Source organism: Cyclospora cayetanensis, unplaced genomic scaffold (genome assembly GCF_002999335.1).
Source record: "Cyclospora cayetanensis isolate NF1_C8 unplaced genomic scaffold, CcayRef3 CcayRef3_contig_118, whole genome shotgun sequence".
Lineage (NCBI taxonomy): Eukaryota > Apicomplexa > Conoidasida > Eucoccidiorida > Eimeriidae > Cyclospora > Cyclospora cayetanensis.
Window position 1 is genome coordinate 115436 of NW_020312057.1, and position 16620 is coordinate 132055.

Below are 16620 nucleotides of genomic sequence, written 5' to 3' on the forward strand. Positions count from 1 at the left end.
GCTGTGATTTGCCCTTTACGCGCGGCACCTCTGGTACCAAATGGGAAATTATTTTCTCTGGCGTGAACTTCAGTGCGCTCGGAGAGTATTTAAGGTGTGTACTGGCCCTCTAGCGTCTGTTGCCTGTGTGCCGCTGTTGCAGTGCATGCACTCTCGGCGGATTGCAAATCTATAAAATGCAGCATGGGACAGAGACACTGTGGGCCCTGTGGCAAGAGGGCGCCTTTCTTCGTCATTAGCTGCTGCTCGCGTGCTCATGCAGTTGCTAGGCGTGTTATTGCTGCGTAATGGTGTGGCTGCGTAGGTTCCTGTGCAGCAGCATGCATGCGCTTGTTTCACATGTGGCCAAGGGACCTGAGCGACGGCTGTTCCTACACTTGCGCTGCGCGTGTGCTGCAGCAGCAGCAGCAGTCGAATGCTGCTTGCGAGGTGGCCGTCAAGCAGTGCCCCATGTCTTGTACTCTCGCTAGTCATTAGGCAGCTCTGGTTGCTGTGGGTGTTGCTGCTGCTACACTTAATGCTTGCAGGCGCCTACACCCGCAGAGTCTCTCAGCTCTTTCTGTTTCCATCACTCCACAATAGGCAGAACCCCCAGCAGCTGCATCTGCAGGTTCAGCAGCAGCCGCCGCTGCCCTCCCTGCGGCAAACCAGCAATTGCGCGTTTGGGCAGCTGTCCATACACCGTGGCTGTCTTTCAGACAAAGCCGTCGCATCCCCTCCCCCCCGCCGACTTCTTTACGTTGCTTTCAAGAGGGGAGCAGGCGCAGAGACTTCCTCAACGAACAGTGCCACAATGAAGCGCACAGAAGGGACGCCTGCTGCGTCGGGGAACTGCCCGCCTCCCCCCGAGCCGAAGGAGCTTTCCCCCGAGGAGCAGAAGCTCAAGGCAGAACGGGAAGCTCGAAAGAAGGCCAAGGAGGAGGAGAAGGCGGCAAAGGAGGCCGCCAAACTCGCAAAGAAGCAAGCGCAAGGTCAAGTGCTACACCCGAACCCTGTCCCTCAAGACAGCGTGCCTTTGAACACGCAGGCAGCCACCAACCAAGCGGGAGAGAGAGCGACTGAGCGTTGTGTCAGTGCGTAGCCTTGCGGTGACCCCACTGCGCGTGTAGGAGGAGCAGTATTCTTGACCTTGTGGGGGAGGTGAAGGCTTTGACCGTGTTTTTCGCAGAGGCAGCGGCTGCGGTGCTCGTCAAAGAGTCCTCTGACTTCGAGGCAGATAGCTTTGGCTACTGGCCCCTCGTACAATCAGAAGGAGGCCCCTCCTCTGGCCTTAAAGCCGCCGCCAAACGGCAGTGGGTGCCGGTTGGGCAGCTGGACGCGAAGGAAGGCGAGAGTGTCTGGGTCAGAGGACGCCTGCAGGATTCTCGATGCAAGGGTGTGTGTCTCCTGTGAATGAGTGGGCTTGGAGACACTTAGGGAGGTGATGGCTTCAGCAGCGCGCTTGAGAATAGCGTCCTTTTTTCTGCCTCTGGCCTCCCGATATCATCTGGGGCCCTGTCTGTTGCCGTCCATCAACGTGCCTTCCGGGTTGCGTCTTCACCGCACTGCGCATTCCCACTGCTCCTTTCATCTGTCTGTCTGCCGCTGTTTCGAACGCTGTGTCTGGGGGGCTTACAAGAGAGAAAGAACGGGGAAGAGAGACACTGTGGTGGGGTCTGCAGAGAAAGTGGCCTTTGCTTCTGGTGTCATTCCGCCTGTCTTATTGCCGCCTCTCTGAATTTTCTCGTGTGGTGTGCTTCCCGTCTGACAGCGGCGTGACTTATGGTTCAATCCTCCTTCCCCTTCGGGCATCCTTTGCATGCTGCTGCTGCCGCTCCTCCTGCTCCTTTTTCTTTGCACGTTGGCGAGTTCCAGTGGGATGTGTAGGGGCTTTATTTTCACATCATCCGCAGTGGTTTTTGCGTCCACTTTTAACCCATGCATCCTACGTGTGTGTCGTGTCTCTTTCTTTCGGAGTCGTTCCACGGTCTCCGCTTCCCTCCCCCTTTTTTCCATCCTGCTGTATTGCCTGCCTGCTCCCAAAAGGCGTGTGCAGCTCCAGTTTTCTCTTGGCCTTCCTGCTGCCTGACCTCCCTGTGTGTGCTCCGCATCCCCCTGCTGCCCCTCCGTCTATTTCTGGAAGGGGGGAATTAGGCCCTGCAGCTGCCTTTTTAGCCCCCAGCGGAGCATGCGCCTTTCTCGTAGACTCGCTCGCCACCCATGGCCCCTGCATTCGTGGTGGCTTGCCCATGAGGCCTCGTGACTGTTTTTCTTTTGTTGTGCGTAGGGTAGGGAGGGCTTGTGCATTGCGAAGGAGTCTCTTTCCTGCTGCCACGCCCTACTAACGAGTCGTCTCGCCTCTCCCCGCAAAATTTCCCGTGCCTGAATCTCAACTTGTGCGTCTGCAGGGTCGATTGCCTTTGTCACTCTGCGGGAGGGCACCGAAACGGTGCAGTGCGTCTTTGGGGATTCTTGTTCCAAAGATCTGCTGCGATGGCTGGCCGCAGTGCCTGCGGAGTCTCTCATCGACGTCTGGGGACGCATTGTCTCTCCCCAGACCCCTGTGGCGTCCACAACTCAGCGGAAAGAGCTGCAAGGGGAGAAAGTCTTCTGCGTTGTCAAGGCAAAGAAGGAGCTTCCCTTCCAGCTGAAGGACGCGATGCAGCCGGAGGACGAGCAGAAAGAGGTCTGCCGGTGCTAAGCGTTTTGAGGACGTGCCTCCGTTTTTATGAGGGGGGGTAATGGTCCTGTTGCTGCTTCTGCTGCTTGGCGCCTGTTTGTGCTTCCAGCCGGACCTTGGATGTTTGCCGTGCTGCCCGGCTGTCTGTCTGTCTGTCTGTCTCTCCCCAGCGGCTCGATTCTCTTCGTGTAGCGCAGTTTCCTTTGTGTATGTGTGCGTTTGTGCCGCATTTACAGGGCCAGATCCGCGTCCATTTAGAGACGCGGCTGGATAATCGATGCCTCGACTTGCGTGTCTCGGGAACGGCTGCAGTCGCCAGAGTCACCTCCGAGGTGTCTCGATACTGCAGGGATTTCCTCCATCAGCACGGCTTTGTGGAGATTCACACCCCGAAGATTATTGGGGGGGCAAGTGAAGGAGGGGCTAGCTGCTTTCGCGTGCCGTATTTCAACAGAGACGCCTGCCTCGCACAGAGCCCGCAACTGTACAAACAGATGTGCATTGCCGGAGATATGGGCAAGGTCTATGAAATCGGTGAGAGGGGTTGCTGCTGCCTTTCGCGTAGACAGCTTGGCTAGCTCTGGGTGTCGCCTTGCTGCTCGCTGATGCATCTTCTTCCTGTTTCTTTCTAGTCGCATACTACGGCTTTCCCCGACGCGGCGACATGTTCTAGGGCAGTGGCAGTATTCTTCTTCTTGCTGCTGCTGCTGCAGGCCCAGTCTTCCGTGCAGAAAACAGTAACACGCACCGTCACTTGTGTGAGTTTGTTGGCGTTGACTTGGAGATGGAAATCAAGGAGGACTTCTTGGAGGCCGTCGAGGTCATTGACAACCTCTTTAAGAGTATCTTCAAACGGCTCGAGGTCGATGCCGCCAAGGTTTGCTGCTGGAGTGCTTCCGGGCTGTCTGATGCAGCTGCTGCTGCGTACTGCTGTCTGGTTAGGGGCCCCATATGCGGGATTCTCAGCTCCTCTCCGTGTCGTCTTTGGGCATACCGCCTTTTCCTAGCCGTTCAAAGAAGTGAATACACACCCTTTTCTGAGAAGTTCTCCCCGACCTTCTGCTGCTGTTGCTGGTTGCCCTTTTGTTGTGTAGGATTCGGCCTTGATCCGCGCACAGCATGACGTTCCTCCGTTCGTTTTCCTGGAGGAAACCCCGCGCCTCACGTTTGCTGAAGGCATTAAGATGCTGCGAGAAGCAGGCATCGGAGTAGACACCATACCAGAGGACCTTGCGGAATTCGACCTTTCCACTGAGCTGGAAAAGGCCCTCGGACGGCTTGTTCAGGAGAAATACAAGACGGATTACTTCTTTCTTCTGAAGTATCCGGCAAAAGTTCGGCCCTTCTATTCTATGCCCTGCCCCAACGACCCCGTAAGGCTCTTCAGGGTTGCCTGTCCCCTCACCTCGCACGTCCTGTGGGCAGTGATTTATCACGAGGCAGCTACTACCCACCCCTCTCTTTGGCGAGGTAGCCGCGATAGACACGACGTTTGTCGATTAGCTGCAGGAGGCTTCTGGGGAGCGATCCACTTTTCTGCGTCCCTGAGAAGACGCCGCTTCCTGGGGGTCCTTTGTGAAGCAATTTCCGTTGTGGCGCGGTGTGCTTGCCACTCCTAGTGCAACTGGGAGAAGATTGTTTGCTGCACCTGCTGGAATCTGTGTGCGCGTTGTTGCAATCTGCGGGGCTCTTCTCGTAGCTATGTTGGCTGCAGTGAATTCGTATCCCGCAGTGGCCGCGGTGCCCCGCGGTGTATGTACACCTACGCTCTCTCCTATATGCACCTCTGTTGCAGAAATACTCCAACACGTTTGACGTATTCATGCGAGGCGAAGAGATCGCCTCCGGTGCGCAGAGAGTCCATGACGCGGGGCTTCTAAGGCGGCGCTGCGAGGCTTTAGGCGTTCCTTTAGAGCAGCTGAAGAGTTACATCGACGCAATGGATTTGGGAGCTCCGCCGCATGCCGGCATGGGTGCAGGACTCGAACGAATTGTCATGCTGTACTACGGTAAGCCACGCATGCATCGCGGAATAGACTGGACGTGCCGCTAAATATTTATGGGATAGCAGCTTCACGGTGGAGCTGCAACGGTACGGGTTGCCCATTTGCGGGCTGCGTGCAGGCCTTGGAAACATCCGCAGGGTGTCTCTCTTCCCGCGAGACCCTAAGCGCCTTGCCCCCTAGAACAACACTGGCAGAAACCATTGCAATCCTAGTAGCAGCACGCAGGCATCGCGCTTCCCCCCTTCAATGCACTATGATGGCTTAAAAGAGACTTCTGCTCTTCCGTTCACCGCAAGCCTACAAGTTCGCTATTTGGTTGCGCCAGCGGCAACGGGACCTGCTACAGCACGATACGGCACCCATGCTCTTCGAAGAGTTGTTGCAGTGTATGCATTGTGGGAGAGCGCTGTAGAGACTCAGCCCAAGCCTGAAAGCCACACCTCGCAGTACCAACCCTTCAACCTGTATGCAAATTAGGAGGTAGCTTCCCCATAGCTTTAAGACATAAAGGACATCGAAAACTGAGGCCTTCTAGCGGTTTGATGGGCTGCCGCTGTTACTGCGGGCTTTCCCCGCGCAGGATATCTTTCTAATCTAAAGTTTTAGGTTGCCTTCTCTTTTCGCCACTTTGAAAGGAATGCCCCCTACCTGCAGCAGCAGCTCCCTCTCCGTACGCGTCTGCCTGCTGCAGGCCCCATTATGCTAGCGGCGTCTTTGAGCCTTCGTATGTAGAGCGAAGGCGTATAAGCCTCTCTAGTCAACCGAATCCACCGACACAACTCTCATAGGCAGCACGCTTTAAACTTCTGTTAAAAATAGTTGCGCCTGTTCCCCAGGAGGAATTGATTGAGAGGCCGCTGCACAGTGTGGTCCCTTCTGTGTAAGGACCTGCACTGGTAGAATCTACAATTCAGTAAAAATAGCGTCACAACTAGCAGCACATGCTGTTGCCGCTGCCTTCTGCACATACATCTTGGCAGGCACAAATGTGCCCGCTGTACTGTGGGATATTACTCGTGTAGCAACCCCGCAGCAAATGGCGTCAAAATACGCGAAGTGGATAGGCCGCAACGACCGATTCGTGCTCTACATTAATTTGCTGCGACAATGCGACGAGGGTGCCCCAATCAGATCATGACCGAAAGCCAGCTCTGCCTCTGGCTGCCTTGGGATGGCCTTTTTTCATAAGCAAATAACGCCCGAAAACAGTCCTTTACAAGCTGCTCGAGCACAACAGCTCCATGTGCGGCTGCTGCTCATCTAGTTTTATCTTTTCTAATGTACAGGGTGTGCGACATAGTGGCACATTTCTGGCACCTAACGTTCCGCGGTGTGCCTAGATATCTACTGCATACACTTCCAACGGGCGTGAATGGGACACTGCATTGAGGCGGGATGCTTGGTCTGTATGCTCATAGCTCCTCCCTTTTGTTAACTCGAACGAAGTTCCTTCTCCCCGCTGGCCTCTGGCTCCTCTCGGGTGCGTCGTGGTGCTCCATGGAGGTCCACGCGCAGGCTACTGAGGTGGCGGAGATTCTGGGGATGCGTGTCTGGTCCGAGCAAAGTACTTTTAGCTCATTTGGGTCGCTGTTCATGGTTAGGGTGTGTCGCTTGACTATATATCTTTCGAAGATCCCTCGTCCTCTCCTGATGACTTATCTTTCCGGTGGGTTTTGGACTTAGTGCTGCTTCCACCGCTGGGAATTTCCTTGCTCTTACGAGCCTCGTGAACCTGCTTCCAGAAATTAAGCACCACTGGGGGTACATGCTTGTCTCCATAGTTGTTCCCTTTGTCGGAGTCCCTAAGCTGAATATCTTGAAGGCCTTGATCGCTGGAGGCACTGCCAGTGGAATCTTTGCTGCCTCTAGGAAGCCTCGCATCCTTTTTTAATTCATCCACCACCGTAGGTGGAATGCGCTGTACTTCACCCTCTGTACCTTGGTCGGACTTTGTAGATAGAGTGCTTGGATGACCTTGAGCGCTGGAGGCACTGTCACGGGGATCTGCGCTGCCTTCACGAGAGCCTGCACCTTCCTTATCCATATCCAACACCACATGGGGACTATGTTCGGTCTTAGCCCCGCTCTCTTTGTTAGAGTCCTTAGATGGAGTTTCTGAATAACCTCGAATGCTGGAGGCGCTCCCACCGGAAATACTGCTGCCCTTACGTAGGCCCACATCGTCTTTCCCCAACTCAAACACCATAAGAGAAGTATCCTTTTCCTTAAGCTCGCTCTGCTCGTCGGAGTCCTTGGAAGGAGTTCTTGGAAGATCTCGAGTGCTGAGGGAAGGGCTAGCCGGTGCGGTGGATGACTGGCTAGTGGATACCGTGAAGGACTCCTCCGAGGAAATGTTCAAGGCAACTTCGCTGCTAGCCAAACCGGATGAAAGATCGTCCTTTTTGAGCTTAGGATTTTTCGGCTTCCTTACAGTATTCTTTACTAGCTGTTTGAACTGCTCCCACTTCCCCTCCCCTTTTTTCTTCCCTGATGAAGTCCCATCCGGTGCAGCTCCTACTCCTGTAAGAGAAATTCGAGAGCCTACATTCAGTGACACATTTGAGTCGTGGATATTTTGGGTGCTGCCCATACTCCTTACCCCGGAAGCGTCATCCTTGGGCGTCGTCATGCCCAGCGCAGTAGACACAGGTCCATTGGGACAGGAGAGTCCAAGGCAAATGGCCACCAAGGCCCAGCTAAGGAGGATGAGAAGATTCGTCATGTTCAACAGTAAGGGATGGCAGAAAGGACGTCTGAGGATATGTGGTGAACTCTGTACGTACGAACGTCCTGTCTCCGCGAAAAGCCGCAGGTGACGGTTCAGGTAAGCCTACGAACGGAAGCGAAAATATTTCTTTATCGATCCCCCAGAAATCCCACACAAGCTGGGTGTCAGAGACGCCGAAATTGGAGCAGGTGAGTTGCCACAGACCACGGAGTCCGCCTCGTTGCAGAAAGCAGAGACACTGAAAAACAGAGGCCCACTAAATCAACCAAAAATTTACAGAATCTTAAAAAGCCGCAGACTAATTTAATGTAGCAGTGGACTGGCACTGCTGCGGCAGTTTTACGGCTCCCACACACGCTGTGGGGAGCAGCTTAGGCGGTCTCCGCGCCCGGAGGCCGGTCAGCTGGCTGCACATCATGGCTGTTGCCGCGGTCTCATGGAACCTCTGTCAATTGGACGAGTATGCGTTTGCATCACAATGTTTTTCTAGCTACCTTTCGCTTCGTCAAAATGGTCAGCCTGGGGCAAACATACCAAAACGAGGAATGAGGCCAAGTACTGTGAGGTTCAAAGCCGAGTCTTGGCAGGGGACCGTCCACACATTCTTCCCTCCAAGATTCCACTGTGGGGTTCATAGGCAGATACGCAACGAAAACCCCAAGACTTATATAGGAAAACTTCAAACACCGTCCCAACGAATAGAAATGACCTTCACTGCCCTCAACTCAGACGGCTCTAGCCTGCAGAAGGGCAGGAACGACAGCCCAGGTGCAGGTTGGTACGCCGCCTGAGCTGTCCCGGCAGTTCTACGCAGTTTGACGCACTTAAGGCATTGGAATACGACATTCATACTTGCTTTATGCGTATCATTTGAAGAAACAGCGTGTGAAATGCAAGTTTCTGCATACCTTCAAGGTACATGAAGCTAGAATTCAATGTAAACAAGCGTTTGTTCATTGCACTTGCAGCTTTGCCCACTACAAAATCAGTCCCTCTCCTCTAACGTAGAGGAAACAAAAATCAGATGGGTGAACCAGAAGCAAGAGCTAAAATATATGCGCTCGTGCCACCAAGACGATGGTATTCGCTGTTTCGTCATGGTAACGAAGCCAGTGACCCGTGCATCACGAGACAGCAGGGGACCAAACAGAATCTCTAAAGTGAGATTTTGGAGGAGAATCGCACGAGATTTGGGGATTTTCTGATATGCCTTGGGCCTACAGAGTTTCACCTTCCTCCGTAACTATCGTCAACTGTTAAGAGACACCTAATACAGGTGTCTGTCTCAAAGCTACTATCCCTACGGACAAGATCCCGCACTGACAGCCCATTCACAGAGAGTTCACATTTTTATCAAGGCAGGGGCCTACGCGTCGCTACGCAATCGGGGTATTGTCAACCGTCACAGTTCGCCACGACGATCAATTGTCATTCAAGTACGCACAGCCCTGCCACATACGCGGCTCGCCCCGATAACAATAAATGCCCACTAGATATAAAAACCAGTTCAGAGCCGATGGAGAGTACTATTTACTTTTGTATTCTATGTATTGGGGATCAAGTGCCTCTGTTTCATAGCCTCTGTATATTCAAGGGGTACTAGTCATACAAGTCTGAAACAGTCCTATTAAGTGAAATACAGGCAGCCTGTTTCCTCTGAATAGAAAAGAAGCAAAGGCGTATCGACTAAAAAGATATACCTGTTTTTTAGTTGCCCATTTCCACTACATGGCTAGTCAGCTGCTTGCTCGACGGCTAGTCGGTGGGTCGCATGCAGCCCCCAAAACACAGATTGCAATTTTGGTAACTATATTTGTGAAATATTGCATATTTATGTAATGTATACATTTATTAAGACGGAAACAAACTGCACCGCATTAGTCCACCGTTCCCTTGTGGCTCGCGCGTGTTTTTGTCGATTTTCTCCTTTAGTAATAGTCTCCGCATAGAGAATCACGTCACGAATAGTGCGCAGGCCCAAGAACGTAGAGTACGACATAGGTAGGCTTATTTAATACCGCAGAATGGGGTTCACAAATGAGGACCTAGATTTTGTGGCCATCTTCTGAGGACGTACGACATCCATCTACACAACAGATAACCAGTCATATTTAACCAGGAATATTGCAGCAAGCTAGCACACAGTCTTTGGTTTCGCAATCTAGATCGCTTTGTGGACGCGCGTAGAGACAGCTCTTGAGTTCTCAACCTAGTCTACGACACCCCTATTGTGGATACATATATATTTTTAGTACCATGGTAGGCTCAGCCGCAATAGTAGAAGCAAAACTGTCTCCAATCTCCAACTTTTCAACTTGGCAAAAATTTGGCCGCGCCTACACCCTAGTTGAGCCCGCTAAAAGTGTGAGCATATTGTAGCCTCAAGGACAACTTTCTACGAGAGCTCGCCCAGATGAAAACAAGAACTATAATATCCATGATTGACCAAGTTGAATAAGGGCTAGCTCCTGATTTCTAAAATGGAGAACGTGGTCAGGGCCTGCGCAATTCTGGGCCAAGTTAACCTTAAAAATGCTCCCTTCCCTCGTCACCCCGCTTGCTGCATATGTTTGGTGCATCATCTGCAGTTGGCAAATCAGCCTTGAGTATACATTTAAACGCTCCTGTAAATATTTATCGCTTGACGCCTAAGCGCGTATTTGTCCAAACTAGTACGCACATCCTGGGACTTCTACATTGAGACCATCCAAAACTATAACAGGCCGAATGCTTTGCAACATATTCTACTGAAGCCTTACCTTTAATCCTCTCTGTATCGGTAGAGCTTGCGATTCTGACTCCCTGCAGATTGATATAACTTGGGTTTGACCAGCTGAGAATAAATGATAGTTCATGTAGTCCTGGGCGCCTAGAATTAGATATTTCACAGGTCGTTATAATTGGTAGCTATAAAGCAGATAGACCTCTCATTTTGCTGGAAAAGAACAGTTGATCAGTTACTCATGTGTAGTTGGACATGTGCGTATACAACGCCGTACCTTGCAAGGTGAACCCTATAGGTTTCGTAAAGAAGTATATATATCGTACTTCTCGAGAGAACGTCTTCATGCATGCAATGGACCGACTCCATGAATAACGCAAGCCTTTACCGGCACGGCGGGCTAAAGTTTGTAATGTACTTTGACTCAAATTCTCCAGATGAATCATATTTGGACCTATGCAGTTGTTTTTTTGCTCGCAACCAGGAGGTCAATACCTGTCCTACGCCTTTTCATTCACTTCTGTTATTAGAAAGATTAAGTACAATACTGCTGCGGTGCCTGTATAATCCAGCCACGGAAGCTAGTATTTTGCAGCTCAAAAACGGGCAGTTCCTCCCAGGTGTCCTTGTTGACAAAGAGTTGCCTTGGATCCCTGGGGCTTAGTTTGTCCCAACCGTGGTACACCAGAAAGAGTGTTTTGCCTAAAGCAAAAACTGGTAATGGAGACTTGCTGAGTCCCTTGTTTGTCAGCTCATTGCACGTCTGGCAATTTATTTTGTATAATGTCCCCTTTCGCTTCTAGCCAACCAAAATGCATGCTGGTCGGAGCTTCAGGTTGGCTGCACTTGTGTCTGTAGGTACTGCAGTAATATAAAAGAACTCAAAGTACTCAGGGCTCTGCTGCCAAACTCAGAGTCGTGGTTGATGTTAAACTACCCTTTCACGTAGAGCTGCTTTTCCCGGTTTACTACCGAATTACTTATTCCTGTTTACGAGGGCAACCCGAAAGTACTAGCGTGCTCCCGTCCCCCAGGTGGTCATGGTGCACTTTCTTATGTTACTTCCGGGATACTTCGGCGGACTGCAAGCAGTCCCTATCCCTGCTCATGGCTGTCCAGTTACTGTTGGAATGTTTAGAGAAGTGACACAATGGCGCCTCCAGTTGTGTGATGCTGTAGTGTGGGTTCTGGATCGCTTCTGAGCAGGCTAGCACAAGCAATCCTCTTTCACTACGCAATGCATCTCCTCAATCTAGCCCAAAACTCAAGACCGCAGTAACGCGTGGCGTGTTTTATTGAGAACAGTTTAAGGGGGTAAAAATGAACCAACTGGCAAGCATTCACTCTTCCGTTTGTTATGTAACGAAGACTCTCCCCGCTTTGGGGCTTCACTTGAGTTCCCCTTTCTAATGTACAAGGTCATGGAAAGGCTTCGGTTTATGTGCAAAGCCACAATAAAGTGAAATCTTATAAACTTCTAACCCCAAGGATGAGCATTGATGAAAATCAAAAAAGTGAGCAGTGCCTCAGTTATCGCCAGAGCAGGGGACTCTCCATCTTAAACACTAAGACTGATGAAAACCTATTGGCACGTTGGCATGAACGGAACTCCAGTGGCCCAGACACCTGAATAAGCCATATAAGAAAGTTTCAAATATTTGAGCTAACAAGGACAAATGCTTATGAAACCCAGGAAACGCGCCCTTAAACACCTGCTTTAAGTGCTAGTTCGAATGCACACATGATCCATGAATGGACGTACGCTGTCATAGACTCCACGCAGATCTAGGCTTCACTGCGTTTCCATCGAGTCTTTGGCAAGGAACTTTGGGGATTGTGTCAGTCAATGCGGCAGAACCGAAAGTCAAGAGCATTCCTACCTACCTTAACTCACCCGCAGCTGGTGAACTGACTGGATATGCTGCATACAGGTAGCGAGCGGCTACCAAACCGCGAATGGTGCTCCACTCTTCATGATGTACGTCTGCTGCCCAGCGGCAGCAATTTCGAAGCCTGAGAGCCCAAGCCGCACTCCCTATACCTCCAACTAGAAAGCCTAAATTTTTGCTGTGTACTCATCTGTTTGGCTTACGCCCACCCAGCCACCTTCTCATGACACCTGCCCCATAGCATTCAAATAGAATCCCCGGTATCGCTAAAACCTACCTACTGTTGACATCAAAACGCAGGATGTCGGCTCACTGGGTTGGTTTGCTTCGTGTACTAGCAGATTAAGGTCGGAGGGGCTAAAAAACCAGGATTCCAGTAGACGCACCCTGTTAGACAAAGAGCTCTGAAGTGGAAGACGCGTGGAAAGGTTGCTCACTCTAGAACATAACCAAATGTTTTCGAGAAAAGTTTGCTCGAAACTCGGACTCTTAAGCCACCCCCATGCGAGCAGGGGGGCTTGTGGCCAACTTGGATACAGCTTCAATCCGATCGAAGCCTTCTGCTACCTGTATTCTGTCCAATTCATATGCATGAATATCAACTCCTAGGTTCGTCAATAATAGCCCCAACTACATGCTCGTAAATCTAAATGCACGCTGCGCTCTAGAGCTATGACATGGTGCCTTTGCATGTGTACTTAGCTTCGCTTGTACTAAAGATGCCTCTAGCACATCATTGTTGGTGGAGGAGAGCCTGCACGCTATATTTGTTGACAGTGAACACATGGTCTTTGGCATAACTGACGTCTAGTGCGAGACTAAGAGCTCAGTGCACGCTTGAAGTTGTAGACATTGTTACTTACTTAGTGCACTCAAATAAGAAAAGACAGCTCCTTTCGAAAGACGAGGTAGTGCCAGCGGCAGACAGATACAAGCCCTGGAGAGGGCACTTCCGCCCGAAAGCGGGTACACATTACCAGAATATTGGGAAGATTCGCGCTATTGAGAGACAAACAAAGAAGACAGATGGTCATACACATGGAAAAGCTCACTTCACCAGAATACACAAAGGAAGACTTAGCTCCAGTGAACAGGGGAAACAGGAAGCAGCCAACCAACAAGAAAAGCGGTGGGCTGTTCAATTGCTGCCTTTAGGACAGTGCAAGTAAAAAATATCCAGGGGCTTGCCGCAAAACGGATTGCGCACTTTAACAAGGGAGCGGTAATCATGAAGGTTTTGAGATACACACTAGAAGCGACAAACAAGCTAAAGGGAAACAGTATCATTAAAAAAGTAGCACGGAGGAACAGCCTACCAGGGTCCAAAAAGAGAGGTTTTCTCGCCTCCATAGTGCGGCCCCTTACATAGTTTCTGTCAACGTCACGAAAAAACAATCTATCCGTATGTTTCCTCAGTGGACGTCAGTCTGAGGGCCGTTTGCCTGATGTCAAGAGTTCTATGATCTCTACTGGGGACTGTCCACCCTGCAAGGCTCCTGACCTGTCTCCTGTTTAATCTGAGATGAAACAAACTCTGTATGGTTAGGCTGCTTTGAAAAAAAATCCAGGAAGTTTTTCAAAGCCTAAGCCCCCCTAAAAGCCGAGCCCTGGACACTCTAAATAATCATTAAAAATGCAGGTGCCCCTGTGCGCATAGGGCTCAGATATAGGCCCTCTTGCGGGCTCTTGGAAAATCCCAGGAAGGATATCGGTTGGCTCAAGGGGCCGTAGGCTTAAACTCGGCACGTTTCCTATCTCCGCCTTGACAGGTATAAAAGCCTCCGGAGTTTCCCTCCCAACAAAATTCTTGATGCTTTAGCACGAGATAAACATTTAAGTCACAGAGATAGTGACGCCCAGCCAGAACACGGAGGATCAATGAAAGCTTACTGCCCGGAGTCATAGAGAGACCGGGGGAACACAGCAGTCATTGCCCAGCCAGCTTACGACGCAGCTGCAGCACTACTGAGGCCATTGGCATAGAGATCTAGTAGCTAGTAGCCCTGGGGTTATGGCGTTACTTCTTTCAGGTGCCAGCCCTGCTGAAGGTGCTCCCCGCTTTTAGCGAATGGCTGTCTCTTGTTATTGAAGATATTTCAGCTGTAGCGCGCAGCCCTGCTGCTTTGGTGCTTTTTAAATATCTAGTCCCAATCGCCCTCTTCTTCGGAATCTGACTCGGTGCTCTCGTCCCCTCGAACTGCTGTACGCCGTGTAGCCAATCGGGAGCCCACGGCAGTCAAAATGCTTTGTGAGCTCTGGTCACCTGAATCGCAGCAAGGGTGGAAGACAACACGGGAGGGAAAATGCAGATAGGTAGCATGATAACTAGATTACAAAGAACGAAAGCATCCCAACGTGAGAATGCGGTTGAGGGCCGAAGGCAGGGAGAAGGCGGAATCGGTAGGGACACTTGAACCAGGAGAACTACACTATATGAGAGCATGGACAGCATGCAGACACAGTGCATTTAGCACGCGTTTATGTAGGATAAATTTAAGCTTCAGACCTGACCCTGCAATAGTTGCTGGTCCAGGCGTTTTACTCTGAGAGAATTAGGGAAAGGATTGCAGCAAGATATATCAGATGAATCACAGGGTGGAGGGGTTAGATAGACAGAAGGAAACTCAGGAGGCCCATCAGGTTAAAAGGCAGAAATAGATTGCAGGTTTAAACTCTACAGAAAGATATGCACGCGGTTTTGGGGGAAGTGCCCAGTCTGTATCACGTGGCTGCTATGCGGGCTTACCTTGTGGTGCAGTGGGAGGCTCGGTTGTGGGTACACCTTTCAATTTGCCCTTTGCATCTGCAAGTGATTCTGCAGTAATTTTAGCAGAAGGCATGGCACCGGACTTAGTAGCGCCTTTGGCAGAAGCGCCTGTACTGGAGGTAGTAGAGGGGCTCCCTATGGGCAAGGGAGGTGGAGGCGGGGGCGAAGGCGGCATTCCCACTCCACCACCAGGGCCGGATAGTGGAGGTGGTGGGGGCGGAGCTGAGGAGGTTGGTGATGAGTCCGGACTGTAGCCAGAAGACTGCTGTGGTGACGGGGTTCCTGAAGGCGCTGAGACCCACGCAACATTAGGAGAGATTGCTTCCTGGATGAAAGTGGAGCGCGATAGAAAAAGAGTGGAGGAAGCGATTCACATGAAAAAAACAGCTTTGGGGTTTTGAACAATATTTCAGGGTGAATTTTCTTAGCGTGACGAGGGCAACGCAGGGGCAAGCAAAAGGAGGAGGTCGGGTACTAGGCCCTTTTGGATACCTGATGGAGATCCGGGGCGTTGTGGTGATGGAGCTTGTGAAGCATCTCCTTGTGAAGTGCCCTCCGAATCACTGCTTTCACTGGTCTCTGTGTCACTCCCACTGCTTGAGTCTATCTTAGAGTCCGATGAAGCCCCCTCTGAAATTGAAGTCGGGCTTGTAGGCATGGCCAGTGGGGTCGACACTTCTAGAGGCGTTTTCTTTGATGATGGCCCGAAGTATGGTGCACCCTGAGTAGGTTCAGGAGGCTTAGGTGGGGCTATAACAGACTGGCTAGTAGTAGGAGGGCTTGGAGAATGTTTGTGTCTGCCAACAGCAGCCTCCTGAGTCTTAACCAAAGAGGGCGGGGGAGGAGGAGGAGTAGTAGAAGACGGTGGGGAAGGAGGAGGGAAAGAAGGCGGTGGGGAAGGAGGAGGGAAAGAAGGCGGTGGGGAAGGAGGAGGGAAAGAAGACAGTGGGGGAGGAGGAGGCGGCGGGGGAATGGATTGCGAAGATTGAGAAGCTGGCATACCAGAGCTACTACCTGAGGCCCCAGTAGGCAAGGATGGTGCAGAGCTCCCGGTGGTCTCTGGACTTCCATCGGGAAGTACGAAGTATGGTGCAAGATGTATCTCATCCATTCTACTACTAACAGTTTCATCGTCGGGGTTCCAGCCCCCTGCTTGTTTCTTCTTGCCTTTTAGTTTCTCAGGAACCTTTTTAATCTTCTTTTTGAGCATCTTCCTCTTCTTAGACCGGGAGGCCTTCTCGTCATCACTACTTTCCCCCTCCGATCGTTCCCGTTTGTGAGTGCTGCTGGAAGGTCCTTCGCCGGGGTCTGAGGTACTGCTGCCATCATCAGAACCTCCTCCAGAGGTCTCTGCTGCATCGCTTCCGGAGTTTAGAGACAAGGCAATGGTATGTTGTGCAGGGAACGAGATGGAACACAGGAGCGCTACGGTTGCCACCCAGCCGAGATAGATGTATGCAAAGCCCATCTCTCAGCAAATAAGACCAGAAAAATCAGAAGGAAAGCCTCTTTGACTCAAGAGGCAAGTAGAAGACCCCGGGACCAGAGGCGTAATTCGCGGTATCGAGGCATAGGCCCCCAAGATAAGGGGGATACAGCCTTTTCCCCCAAGTGGCGGCTTAAACAATGAAAGCATATATTCAGGGATTCAAAGATGGGCCAGGATATGCCTACATGGCTACCAGAAGCATTGAAACGTCTAAGCGTAAGATGCCACGGGAACCGGATCGCCCCAGCACAGACGTAAGGTGTCTGTGCCTAAACAAGCGACAACAGCACTGTGAATCTTTGCCTATCAAGGTAGCAGCCCAAACTTATTTTCTACCAAGAAAAAAGAACAAGAATGGGA

The 16620-nt window shown here is 51.3% G+C and overlaps 2 protein-coding genes across 2 annotated transcripts; one reads left to right on the forward strand and one right to left on the reverse strand.

Moving 5' to 3' along the window:
* The first annotated feature begins 793 nt into the window (after positions 1-793).
* On the forward strand, positions 794-4845 carry LOC34621368 (aspartate--tRNA ligase, cytoplasmic). The gene is made up of 8 exons (XM_026336207.1): positions 794-971; positions 1169-1327; positions 2388-2665; positions 2896-3193; positions 3373-3536; positions 3754-4032; positions 4455-4668; positions 4784-4845. The coding sequence occupies exons 1-8, from the start codon at positions 794-796 to the stop codon at positions 4843-4845; spliced, it is 1632 nt and encodes a 543-aa protein (XP_026191992.1).
* A 10350-nt stretch (positions 4846-15195) lies between these two features.
* Positions 15196-16239, reverse strand: LOC34621370 (suppressor protein SRP40). The gene is made up of 2 exons (XM_026336200.1): positions 15766-16239; positions 15196-15591 (listed from the first exon to the last, which is right to left on the reverse strand). The coding sequence occupies exons 1-2, from the start codon at positions 16237-16239 to the stop codon at positions 15196-15198; spliced, it is 870 nt and encodes a 289-aa protein (XP_026191985.1).
* Positions 16240-16620: the final 381 nt, after the last annotated feature.